Raw genomic sequence first — 13,652 nt, 5'->3', positions numbered from 1 at the left:
GGAAGTGGCGCTGTGGCTCAAGTGGTAGAGTGCTAGCCTTGAGCTGAAGAGCTGAGGGACAGCACCCAGGCCCAGAGTTCAGGCCCCACGACCGGACCCCAAAAAAAAAAATTAAAAATTCAACAGGCATAAGTAAGGCAGTGGCTCAAGTTTTATTAGAGTGTTAGCTGCTTTGAGCACAAAAGTTCAGGGACAATGCTAAGGCCCCAAGTTCAAGCGCCAGGACTGGCACAGATGCACATGGGCATGCAGGCAGACACAGACACACACACAGACACAGACACAGACACAGACACACACACAGACACAGACACACACACAGACAGACACACAGACACACAGAGTGTTCAGGTGCTCTATGGCGCAGCTGGATGGATCCTCAGTCCTCCCACTGCTTCTCTGTGCACATAGTGCACACAGCCCTGAGACAAGGCTACCTCGGGGCCTTTGTACTTGTGGCCTCTATTTGAGCACTGTTTCCCCGTGTGCATCTGCATGGAGTACATCCTCATCCCTTCAGACCTGTGAACAAGGCACCCTTCCCTTATAGGAAGCCTCCCTGATCACCCCAACCTAAAATAGCACCCTGTTGCTCCCCACCCTTCCATGATTTCTTTAGACTTGATCTTGCTATTATAACCCAGGGTGGCCTTGAACCTGTGATTCTCCTGCCTCAGCCTCCCAAGTGCTGGGATCCCAGGTGGGCACTCCCATGCCTGGCTCCACAGCACTTGGCACTGCACATCGACTCCTTGCTCATCTTCGCTCCTGGAATGAGGACTTGGGTCTTAGCTCACTGTTGAATCCTCGGAACCAAGACACATGCAGGGGACAAACTGGGTCTCAACTGGCATTTGTCAAGTGGGAGAAAGTGGGTGGCTCTGGTTACACCCTGTTTCCAGAGTGCACCATGGATATATGCCCCCTGGCACAAGGAGGGGCTGCCAGGATCCACTCTGCAGGCCAGTGCTGATGACAACAGGAACAGGAGAGCTGACCTGAGTGGGCCTTGGCCACTACAGCCAGCCAGCCCGGGACCAGGGGCACACAGGGACTTCCCAGACAAGGCACAGTGAATTCAGGTTCTTAGACTGCTGGGCAGGTGTGGACTGTATGGGGACAGCTCTCTGCTGCTCCAGCTGCCGCTGCTGGGGAACACCCTGGTGTTGTCTGACCCCAGAACTGCTTTTGTGGCACTGGGTTTAGTTCCTCCTTGTTTCAACCAAGAGCTCTCCCCAGACCCCGGATGTGTCTTGGTGCACTGCCCCTCACCACAGACCCTCAGTGCCCTTCGTCATGACAGAATGACTTGGAGGTACGTCTGGCCCTACATCTCAGACTGAGCTCTTGCTCAAACGCGCCAACACCAGCTCCTGTCACAAGAATGCAGGGGACCTGGCACTTCTGGAAGTTTCTATGCTAATGAAAGTTCCAGGGGCTTCTGGGCTCACACCCACTGCAGAGCGTGGGGGCGGGGCTTTGTGAGATGTGCTCATTTGACCAGGGAACGACCCAGGCCACTTCTCAAGAGATATATCGTTGGCATTTTGTAGGCACGGTGAATTGTGTGTGTATGTGTTTGCTGATACTGGGGCTTGAACTCGGGATCTGGGTGCTGTCCTTTAGCTCTTTTGGTTAAGGCTGGAGCTCTATCACTTAAGCTGTACCTCTACTTTTGGCTTTTTGGTGACCAATTGAGGAGATGAGTCTGGCTTTGAATAATGATCCTCAGATCTCAGCTTCCTGAGCAGCTAGGACCGGCTGGCATGGTGAATTCTGAGTTAGTCTTTGGGAGCAATGCAGGTGCAGGGCAGGGCCACCTACCCAGGTCTGCATCAGTGCTCTTCTTCATATCCTTCTGAAGCCGCCTGGTCTGCTCTTCCAGCCTGCAAGGAAGGGGCAGGTGTGGGCACCTGGCCTTGCTCTGTTCAGCCCGCTCCCCTACATCTGAGCTAGACCCAGCCTGTGCACTAAGACAACCAGGGGAAGGGAGGCCCTGTCCACAGGACCATAGGCCACACAGGCTCTACAGGAGGCCCAGGAGAGTAGCAGCAGCCTGGAGTCCTGGGCTGCCCTGGGTCCTGACTGGGCTGGGGGGAGATGAGGAAGAGTGGAAGAGCTGGCAGGAAGCAGGGGCCCTTTCCACCTCCTGCCACATCCTTTAGGGGTTTGCCACTTACTGTTGGAGTTTTCCATACTCCCTTTCAAAGTCTCTCTCCACCTGTAACGAGAGAGACAACTCAATCAACGGAGCAATGACAACAGGGTGGAAAAAAACCTCCCAGTCTCCAGAAACTCCCTTCACACCCTCCCCCTGGCCTGCAGAGAACAACACTGTCCAGTTCACACACGCTCCGCAGGTCATTAACGACACAGTCTCCCTGTGTTCCCAAGTTAATGAACTGTTTGATTTCGGGAGAAGGCCTCTCCTCCCAGAGGGGCCAAGCAGGCAAGTCATAGCAGATCGTGGCTCTGCTCTGCCGCTGCAGGAGTGAGGTGCTGGGCTGCATGCCCTCTCTTCACCTTCGCTCTTGTGGCAGTCAAGGTGATCGGAATGCGGCTAAGTGGTAGTAGGGTGCAGAGACAGAGGCAGTTCTGGAGTTTAGGACTGGCTAGTTCTGCCATTTCCAGCTGTGAGACCTGAGCAGGGCCCTGCCCACTAGCCACAGTCCCTGCCTGCCTGCTGTGGGGGGGGGGGAGGTGAGGGGAGTGGATGGGGGAGTCAGGGAAGATAAAGAAAGATCAAACATTCAACTATGGGAGAGGTGGGGAGGGGGAGATGTATTTTGGAGTGAAGGTCTAGTACTTTCTCTCACAGGCCGACAGGAAGTGATTTGGAGGAAGAAGTAGGGATAGATAAGACCTGAACTCTGGTGTTCAGTGTGGAGGATTTTTAAGTATTAATTTGTGTGTGTGTATGCGCGCGCGTGCACACATTTGCTTGTTCTAGGACTTGAACTCAGGGCCTGGGTGCTGTCCCTTACCTTTTCTGTTCAAAGTTGGTTCTCTACCACTTGAGCCTCACTTCCAGCTGATTAACTGGAGGTAAGGGTCTCACAGACTTTCCTGCAAGGGCTGCCTTTGAGCCGTAATCCTCAGATCTCAGCCTCCTGAGTAGCTAGGATTACAGGCGTGTACCACTGGAGCCTAGCTCCCTAACATTTTTGACTCCTACTTCCTCTTCTGTTAAAGTGGGGTACTTCACTTAGTCATTCCCTGTGGCAACTTCAGCCGACAAGGGAATAAGAACAGGACAGCCTCAGTGGCTTGCTTGCTCAGAGGCACTGCATGTAGACCAGGGTGCGAATCAGGGTGCTGCTTACTGGGCGAGCACCAGCCCCCTCTCCTGTGGTAGCTCACAGCTGCCTGCGATGCAGATGGGACTGATGACCCTTTAGCAGAGAGGAGGACTTGGGAAACACCAGTCAGGAAAGCCCCGGCTGTGCTGGGTAGTGCTGTGTCTGGGCACTGGGACCCTGCTGCGGCGCCCTCTTGCCTCAGAGGCTGTAGAGCAGTGATGTCTTAAGACAGTGAAGGACAAAATGAGAAGTACACATTTCCTGGCTGGAGGCAGGTTCCCCAGGATCCAGAGCACACAGTAGGAGCTTGCTGGCATGGGGGCAAGGATACCTGGTGAGCCTCTGCCGCTGTCTTTGGCTCCTACTCCTCTCTGGCAATGCCAGGGCATGCTGCTGTGTGTGGGATGGCACACAACACCTGGCCTTTGGCTGGGGACTGCTTGGGCTTGCACAAGAAGGGTGATGAGTGTCTCACTGGGAACAGGCATGCATTCTGTTTGGTGCCACTCTAGGCTGCCTGACAGCTCGAGAGGTGCCTGTGAGCATTCAGCCACCCTGGCGTCCAGGAGCCAGGTGCAGGTTGCCTCTATAGCTCACTGGTCCTAGACCTTTCTAAAGGGGAGAATCCCCTGGGGACAGCACCCGAACACAGCCCCTTGCAGAGTGGCTAAATGAATAAAGGGCCACACTGGTGTCACATTTCTGAGGTAGATGACTTCGGAGGGAAAGAGCCAAGTGCAAAAGATCTGAGCATCTTGGAACGCTTGATGCCTCTGCCAAGAAGGCAATTGGAGCGCAGTCAACAATGCAAGTGTTAGCACATGTGCACAGATCACAGGAGGCCGGGCCGGCCGGGCCGGGCCGGGCCAGATTGGTGAGGTTAGAGCAGGGGGAATTGAGCCCCCGACTCTCTCCCTCAGATGCTCACTGCATTCTCTGGGGCTCCAAGTATAAGGGAGGAATATGCTGCTTGCTGCTTGATCTGCAGTGCCCAGACCAGCCCCGGCACAGAGCAGGAGCTTGGCATTTGCTAAGTAAACGAGCAGGCTGTGTCTTCTCCAATCCCATAGTCATGATGAAGTGAGAAAGGAGGTTACAGACCAGGCTGGGAGAGACCAGAGCTCCAGGGCAGCCACAGGCATGGCAGACCGGAGCTAAGTTGGGGGAACATTCCAAGAGTTGTTCTTCCAGGGGCTCTGGCGAACCCCACCTCTGTGTGAGCATATGACAAGACCTACTCAGCACCTCGTCTTTCTCAACTGGTGAGGCTCAGGGTGCCTACTCTTTCTTGCTCTGACTACACGAGGTGCCTACCGAACTAGCAATCTTCGTGGGTGCTTTCCTTTGTGTCCAAGCACACGACCTTGCTTGGAGGGCCATGGAAAGGTGAGGCTTCAAAGAGTGCCTCCATCCTTCTGGGTTAAGCAGGGAGGTGTGGCTCTTTTCTCCCCGTCAAGATGCTTGGGCCACTTTATGGGACCTGGGGGATCAAGGGGGACTAAGCAGAAGGTTTGGGTCGGGAGGTGTGGGAGCTTGTCTTCTGTTGTCTCAGTGCCAATGGTCAGCCTGCAGGGAACATGCCATTCCAGCCACAGCCCCAACCATCGTGGAATGTATGTTTGTAACCTGGGCACAGGCGAGCAGCAAGAGTAAAGACAATGCTTTCTTTGTGGCTGGCAGCTGGTGTCTTAAGCCAAAATCCTTCTGAAACGCCCTGAAGATAACATGAGCATTTCTTCCCATGACAGGGGCACCATGACTTCCCATAACCCATGAGGCCACATCTGCTCCCCTCCCTGGCGGTGCCTGGGCAGGAGTACCAGAGTGCGCAACCACCTCCGGGGCCGCTGCCAGAGCTGCAGAGACAACCACCTAGCTAGGCCTTCTCTGGGCTGCTGGTGGTGGGCAGGACTGACTCTTAACGAGGCAGGGTCTTTCTGTCTACACTTAAGCACCCTGGGGAGCTGAGAACAGCTGGGGCAAGCAAAATCCTCCTTTAAAGTTGAACCTTGGCTCTGATTGCTAGGGAGAGATCAAAGGCCCAGTTTACAATTTTAGTGCACTGGGGAACCGAGCTGTTGGGCGAGGCAGGGTCCTCAATGGCTTTGGAGGGCGTCAAGTCAGCCACTCTGCTAACGTAGCAGCCGCCAGCAAGGCTTCTTACGGATTCCACACTGGGTTAAATGTCTTATATGCATGGTCTTATGAGGTTCTTCCTGCATCTGAGACATGGTGTTATGGTTACCTTCATCTTACGCATAAGAAAGCTAAGGAGTGCAGGGGTGCTGGCGGCTCAGGCCTATAATCCTAGCTTCTCAGAAGGCTGAGAGTGGAGGATCCAGGTTCAAAACTAGCCTGGGCAGGAAGGTTGGTGACACTCTTATCTCCAATTAACCATCAAAAAGCCAGAAGTGGAGCTATGGTTCAAGATGTAGAGTGCCCAGGCCCTGAATTCAAGCTGCCTGCACACACAAACCCTCCCTCCCTCCCACCAAGAAAAGGAAAGTGAAGGAGGAGTTAAGGCACACACCCAAAGTCGTGAACAGTGTGTGGCAGGGCCAGGATGGGAAGTCAGGCAAACTGCCAAAACCTTGCACTTTAACCATTTCCTGATATCTGGTTTCCATGGGGGGTGGTGTGTGTTGGGGGGGTTGAATCATGGACTAGAGGACAGCAGACACACATGTACAAGACAAGGGATGTAACACGTGCATCTCATCTGCTCTTCCCCAGAAGTCTTTGCTACTTCTCAGAATAAAAGACTCAAGATCTTCCCGCCAACGAACACTGGCACAAGCTGAAACTGCAGTCTAGCCTATATTTCTCTGTTGGAGAACAAAGGCCACTTGATGAAGGTTGGGATGGTAGGAGGGGTTTGTGTTTGTCTTTGTTTTTAGGGAAAGAGGGGAATAAAAGACCCTTCTCAAAACCACTTCCCTTTTGGATCTGCCACGGATGAAACTCTGGAGGCTCAAAGCCACACCTTCCTGCTTCCTGGAGCCGCTGAGCTCCGCATTTGCACACCCAGATTCTCTGGGCTTAAGCTAAGAGTCTCCACAGATGGTTAGCCCCTGAGTGGGGGATGCTGCTGACCTGCCTTTATGAAGCAGAGGAGGATTCTTTTAACTCAGGCCCACTTCCTTTCAAGTGACCACATTTTGGATTACCCTCTAAAATGGAGGCATTGGTCAGATGTGTGCTGAACTTCCTGCCAAATAGAAACAATGTCTTTCCTGTAGTTTTAAGAGCTGAGCCAAGGAGGGGGGAGAGGGGAGAGAAGTTAGAAAGGCAAAGGACTGAGGCAAGGGGTTGTCATAGTGGAGATGGTGCGGGACTTTTCAGAGCCTTTATGGAAAGGAGCTCTAGAGTGTGGTCACCTACATGAAAACCCAGGGCTACACTCAGATTTGTGGGGGAGGAGCCGAGGAGGCTATTTTGTTGGGAGAATCTCTTGAAGATCTTTACCGCCAACACAAAACACAGAATGAGGAACAGATCAGATTCTCAGACCCAAGTTCTAATTGCAGCTGTGCCAATTGGATTTCAGATCTTAGAAAGTCACTGCCAGTTTGGGGGGCTTAAGTGTCAGGTTACAAAACAGGTGGTCCCAGAGTTTTAGCTCTAGCTTTCTAGAAAGCTGCAACTCTTTTTTTCCTCTCATCTTGGAGACACCTTTAGGTCGGCAGCTATTACTACCCTGCTGAGTGATTCTGGACCACGGGAGAAAAACGCATTTGACAGAGTAGACAAAGGGCTCTGGGTCATCTGGAGAGGCTGCTTGATGTTTTATGCAGCTAAGGTAGCCAGAAATAAAGTCCTGGGCTGTGCCTTTGGAGGGGCATCTGCGTTTCAGAACCCCTCTTTAAAAGAGGACTACGCAGACACAGGCGAATGACTCAGGACAGGAGGTCACTGTGAGCCCCAGGCTCTACAGTGAGCCAGGTTGATGTTTTCCTAGTCCCAAGATGTGTTGAGTCAAATCTCTGGTGCTGTGTGGAGGCCACGAGAGATGGAACTGAGCAAAAATATTGGGTTATACTCACTGTTTTGGGAACAATCTGTTTCTTGGGCTGCCCAATCTTGAAAGGAATCCTGGGAGAGGGAGAGACAAAGAAGACTACTGTGAGAAAAAGGGAAGCATGGGCTAGAGGAATGGATGCAGGATGGCTCTTCTGCCCAAGGAAAGTGAGACATGCCAGGGAATTGCTACTTGGTATTTGGACTCCCATTTCCTCGTATGTGCATGAGCTTAGTTTGTGGACACAGTGCCCTGCAGACAACGTCCCACCAAGGCTCTGGGTACCACCTCTGGCCCAGAGCATCTTTTCTACTGACAGTCTGCCATGTAAATACATGGAAGAAAACTGGGCAAGGGTGACTCATGCCTGGAAGTCTAGCTATTCAGGAGGCTGAGATCTGAGGATCAAGGTTCAAAGCCAGCCCAGATAAGAAGTCTGTGATACTCTGAAATAACCACCCAAAAAAGCCAGACGTGCAGCTATGGCTTAAGTAGTAAGAGTGCTAGCCTTGAATGAAAGAGCTCAAGGACAACATCCAGACCCGAAATTCATGCCCCAAGATGGACTAGCACACACGTGCATATGTGCACAAATACACACACACACACACACATACACAGCAAGGGCAGAAAAGAGAAAATAGCCATCACTGTAGTCCTTATGTCCTGAGGAGCTGCAAAGTAAGAAATTAAAGGCTCATATAATAGCTATCATTCTTGGAAACATGCCTTTAAAAAACCCTGCAACTATCACTCAACTTCTGTATGAAGTACTTCTCAGTTTCTCTACAGAGGGACAATCGGTGGATCCTATGGGAATGCCGGGGCGAGATGATAGATTAGGGGCATTAGAGACAGTGGCTTTCTGGAAGAATCTGCAATCCAACCTGGATCTTCCTTGAACTTGTTAAGGAGTTCTGCACCTCAGATTGCCCACTGGTACCTGGACCAGGCTTGAGCAGAAGAAGGATAAAGTCTTGTGGGTGGAGCAGCAGGCCAGCCCCAGTTCCTGAGCAGACTGTCCTTGGCAGGAAACTGCTGCACAGAGACTTACTTAAAAATGAGTGGATGACACTAGATAATGTAGCGGCTTCCCCAGGCCCCGAAAACTCTATGATTCTACAATCCTGAGAGGCACAGCACTCTGCCTAGGTGAGGAGGCCAGCCTGGTGTGTCTCAGCAGCAACAGGAACTATGGGCTGCACCTCCATGCTGCCCCCAGGTAGGACGTGAGGGACCCTGGGGTCAGTTTAGTAAAATGTCCGGAAGCCAGCCTCTCCATCAAAACCTCCTGTTGTCAACACTGCCTGACCCAACCCCTTCTCCCCTAAACCCAGAGCCTGCTTCCATTTGGCCCAAACTGACCAAACTGTTGCTAAACCCAACAGTATAATTAACCACCGATAATAACCCCAGACAGCGATCTGGTTGAGGGGATGGGCCAGCTTGAGTCACGGTGGTTTAAATTTAATTTCTGGAGGACATCCTGTTTATTGTTAACCCAGCCCCATAATTTGGGAGTGTTAACCCTTTGCGGACTGGCTGATTCACGTGGCTTGTGTCAACAGAGCATCTTGAACTATGTAATTACCAGAGAAAGGTAAGCTAGGGAGCGGGAAAGGCAGGGGAAAATGAACTTGCAATTTCCCGTCCTCAGACTTAAAGAGAAAAGTCAGGGAGACCAAAGCTCCCTACAATCAAGGATTGGAGGTGACAGCTGGTAAATGACTGCCCTCAAGGCTACTTTGAACAGTGTAAACGAGGTCCTGGCAGGGTGGTGGATGGGCTGTGGGAAGTCCACTACAACAGAAAACCTCTGACCAGGGAGAAGAGCCAGCCTCTGCCCCCCAGTCTTGTCACTTGTGCACATCGGGGGCCTTGTTTCTTCAGCAATGAAACAAAAAGGTGTTGGAGTATTTGTGCTTTTCTGCTTGTCCACATGGAAGCTCCATCTCAAGACTACAGGGAGCAGGCTCAAAGCCCAGAGAATCCTGAGTGGCTGGAGTCTAGTACTGCAGATCAAGAACCAAGAGAGCTGGGACTTAAGTTTCCATTATCTGTAACCCACAGTCTCTCTATCTTAATTTAGAATCACAGTATTTTTAGAACTGCAGGTCACCATAGAAATTTTTTCCTTTTCCATTTCAACCCTCTCATTCTGTAGACAGGGAAGCAGATGCCCAGAGGTTTGGTGATTAGCCCAGGGTCCCCATGCTGGCTCATGAGAGAAGCAGAAATAAGTCAGTAGGACCTGTCTTCTGGACTCGGTCTGCTCTCTGCCATTCAAAGTTCCACATTCTTTTCACATGAACTTTGTTCTATAGATTTGATCAAAATGCCTAGTGTTACTACATTGGGGGATCAGAAGGGGCTCATAGTTTTGAAGAGCCTGGGAACGAAAGAGGAGGTGTCTAGGTTTTGGCACAGACAGATTCTATGCACTGTGAAGATGGAGTGGGTCATTCTTTCTGTATTTCCACTGAAGCTACTGAATATCAGATGGACCATGATCAAACTATTCTTAGCAATCTTCAACCCACCAGCTCAAAAGCCTTCTCTCTTACCTGCTAGAAGTCCTTTTTAAAAGAAAAATGACTTTATTTTGGAGGTTTAAAGTTTTACAGAAAAATTGTAAAACAAAGTGTCCTAATCCCATCTCCCCTACTGATCCCTTTTATTAATGTTACATTAATATGTACATTAGTCATGATTAATGAACCAGTATCAACGTATTAAAGTCTATGCTCCAGTCAGATCTCCTTAGCTTTCCCCTAATGCCATTTTCCAGTGCTTGGATACTACTCAGGTCACCACATTACATTTTGTCTGTAAGTCCTTTCAGGCTGTGGTCATTGGTTACTTTTCCTGTTTCTGATGAAATAGACAATGTTAAGGAACACAGGTCTTACATTGTACAGAATGTCTCCCAAATGGGATTTGTGTGAGCTGAGGTTACTGCTTTAAAGGAGGAGGATCACAGAGCACCTGCTTCATGAAGGGCAAACACGAGGGACATGGCTCAGCCATGCATGTGGCCCTTGCCACTGGCTGAGGCAGTGTCTGCTTGCTTCTCTAGTACGAAGCTGTCCCTAACACCCTTCTACCTGTCCATGACATGTTATAGAAGAAAGCCACCATGGAGCCAGGTTCCATTTATTTATTTATGTTAGTCAGTTATTTATATCAATACAGACTCATGAATATTTTTATTTTATACTTTGAGTTATAAACCAATCCCACTTCATTTTGGAACTCAAACTGATTCAGTTTTAGCCATTAGCAGCTAGTTCACTTGGCCTGTGTGTGCTTTAAGATGACCCTGGCTCAGGAGGGCACCAGTGGCTCACACCTGTAATCCTAGCTATGCAGGAGGCTGAAATCTGTGGATCATGGTTCGAAGCCAGCCTGGGCAGAAAGTCTGTGAGACTCTTATCTCCACTAACTACCATAAAAACCAGAAGTGGTTCAAATGGCAGAGTACCAGCCTTGAGCAAAAAAGCCAGGGTTTGAGTTCAGGCCACAGTACTGGCACAAAAAACAAAAACAAAAAACAACAAAAAAAAGATGGGTCTTGGCTCATCTTGCATGTTTCCTGCCCTAGCCAGAGTTGGTGAGGAACTTCAACATGGCCAGTGGTCTCAGCCTTCCTCCTGGTCTCCTTCCTCACTCACCCAGCACATCTACCCTGATTTGGCATGTGGCTGCCTGCCAATCCCCAAATCTACACTCTTCTCTGGTCTGAAACTGGGGCATTTTGAAGCACATCATCAGGACAGCAGGACTGTACAGGGAAACGTGGACATGTGGCCACCTCAGCCAAATAGAAGGCCCTCCCTTCTGGCTTACCCCAGTTCTTCTCAAGACTGAAGTGAGAATCAGTTCTTCTGAAGTAAGAGCTAAGAGGTAGATATGGGGCAGGTGAGGGAGGGAGAAGAAGAAACCCAAAGCCAGCCATAACCTCCTATCTAAAAGAAGACCAAGGTTAATGTTTGGTAGTGTTTATTTTATTTTTCAATTTGCAAAAAGAAAAACAAAGCAGAAAAACAGGCAAAAGTTAGTAGTGGTTATTTCTGAGTAGTAAAAATAGAATTACTATTTTTTTTCATATTTTCTTCTTTGTACTTTCCATGTTTTCTCAAACAAACAAACAAAAAAACCATTTTTTCCCTTGACCATAAAAATAGCCCTTGATCAGTGTTGAAAACTTGGAAGAAATAGAAAAGCAGAAATGATGAAACACACAAGTATGTACATTCCCTAACAAAACAAAAAAAGCAGTGAAACACTGAATCTCAGTGTGTATATTACTATTATTATTATTACCACCACCACCACTACCACCACCACTACTACTACTACTACTACTGTATTGGGTATTGAATCCAGGGCCTTGAGCATGCTAGCCACATGCTAGCATTCTACCACTGAGCTACATCCTCAGTCCTTCTAAAAATATTATTTATCATTTATATTTACCATTTTATACCTCAGAATAAAAACATTTCCTATAAAAATGTCATTTATTTTTCCTGTTTGTGGTATTAATTGAACCCAGTGCCTCATAGTTGCTAGGCAAGCTTTATCTTTTGTGTTATGCCTCCAGCCATCTTTTTTCATTTTCTTTATGCAAGTTTATAGATCATGTTTGTTCTGATGTACATTTTATTAACATGTACATTTTATTAACATGCTAGATCCTCGGAGTATTTCCAATTTGGCAATTTACAATCTTTAGTTCTGGGAATAAAAAAAATGGCTGTGATTTGATTTCTTCTGTATGTTCTGTTTAATTGTGATGGTGTCAGAATTTTGATGTTGACCCTCCTGGCTGATCTTCTCATTGCTGGCTTTCAGCATTTTCTTATTTTCTTATGTAATACTTTTGAAGAGTTTTCTCCCTCATTCTTGCTATCAGCTTTTCCTTAAATTTTATGCCTTTCTCAATGAGAAAGCTTTGATTTGTATATTGCAAGAGAAATTCAATTGCTAATATAAAAAAGGTACCTGATTATTTATTTATTTATTTTTGTTGGTCGTGGGGCTTGAACTCTGAGCCTGGGCACTGTCCCTCAGCTCTTCAGCTCAAGGCGAGCGCTCTACCACTTGAGCTACAGCACCACTTCTGGTTTTCTGGTGGTTTATTGGAGATAGGAGTCTCACGGTCTCTCCTGCCTGGGCTGGCTTTGAACCGTGATCCTCAGATCTCAGCCTCCTGAGTAGCTAGGATTACAGGCGTGAGCCACCAGCGCCCGGCAGTACCTGATTATTTATAACCCCATCCTTACAACTACCTTAATGTATTTGAATGCCAGATTAAGGCCTGCATAATTTTTATTGCATATATTTATTTAATTTTGTTATCAGATTTCTATTTCCTTTACAGGATGTCCCTTTTTACAGTGTTCGGTTTGGATTTCACAGACAACTTGTCTCTCTGAGATCTTATTTAGTTCGAAAAAAGTTTCTTCTCCCTTCATAATCTGTTTCCCACCAAGTTGTATTTTTTTCCTTCTATTACGTAGTCTTCACTTTTTGTACAATATGCTTTCCTTCAATGTGTGATAGGTTTTGGTTGTCTGCTCACATATATGCTGGGGGACAAAAGAAAGTTCTCTAGCAGCTGTGAGTGCATGGATATGATTGGTCTCTCATGGGGTATGACAAGACAGCACTTTCTGGTCCTTTCTCTGGTGGGTGTAATTCCCTAAAGTTAACTGCTAGTCTTCTGCCTTGGGGCTAAAGGCTCTAGGCCAGGGTGTCTCTTGGACACTCCACGTGTGGACACTCATTTTCCCCCAAGACTTCTCCAAGACAAGTGAGGCTCGCAAGTCTGTCAGGGTTCTGGAGTCCTGATGCAATTAGGATGTCTTTTAAGGTAAGAGAATATAAAATATACAAACAGGTGTGAAAATGAAAATAAAAATAAGCATGGAAGTGGAAAAAAAGCTTAATGAATAATTTTAAAAGTGGACAAATGACACAAGTGTTGGAAATAACCTACTATTTTTATGACCCCTCTGCCTGCCCCACCTCTGTGTTATGACCCAAGTCTTCAGGGTTGCAGAGTCATTCACTGTGCTCCTGTGACAGGGTTGGTGGCATAGTTTTTGTTTTTAACTATCTTTAAGTGACTAGTAAGTGGCTATACAAAGGAGTTTGCCATTTAACAAAGCAGTTTATGAATACAACAGATCTTGATCAGAGTCACCTCTTTCAATAGGCATCGTTTTTCTTTTTTCTTTTTTTGGGTCCGGTCGTGGGGCCTGAACTCTGGGCCTGGGCGCTGTCCCTCAGCTCTTCAGCTCAAGGCTAGCGCTCTACCACTTGAGCCACAG

The 13,652-nt window shown here is 48.5% G+C and overlaps 1 protein-coding gene across 1 annotated transcript in view; it reads right to left on the bottom strand.

The window, feature by feature from the left end:
* Bin3 (bridging integrator 3) overlaps positions 1-13,652 on the bottom strand; it is a 41,691-nt gene that overhangs the window by 16,875 nt on the left and 11,164 nt on the right. The window contains exons 2-4 of the mRNA XM_013034444.1: positions 7,343-7,391; positions 2,181-2,221; positions 1,825-1,886 (exon numbers count right to left, since the gene is read on the bottom strand). Coding sequence (XP_012889898.1) covers positions 1,825-1,886; positions 2,181-2,221; positions 7,343-7,391 — 152 coding nt within the window. The remainder of the gene's footprint in view (positions 1-1,824; positions 1,887-2,180; positions 2,222-7,342; positions 7,392-13,652) is intronic.

This window comes from Dipodomys ordii, unplaced genomic scaffold (genome assembly GCF_000151885.1).
Source record: "Dipodomys ordii isolate 6190 unplaced genomic scaffold, Dord_2.0 Scaffold189, whole genome shotgun sequence".
Taxonomy (NCBI): domain Eukaryota; kingdom Metazoa; phylum Chordata; class Mammalia; order Rodentia; family Heteromyidae; genus Dipodomys; species Dipodomys ordii.
The sequence above is the reverse complement of the archived record's forward strand: the minus strand, read 5'-3'. Positions and strand labels throughout refer to the sequence as shown.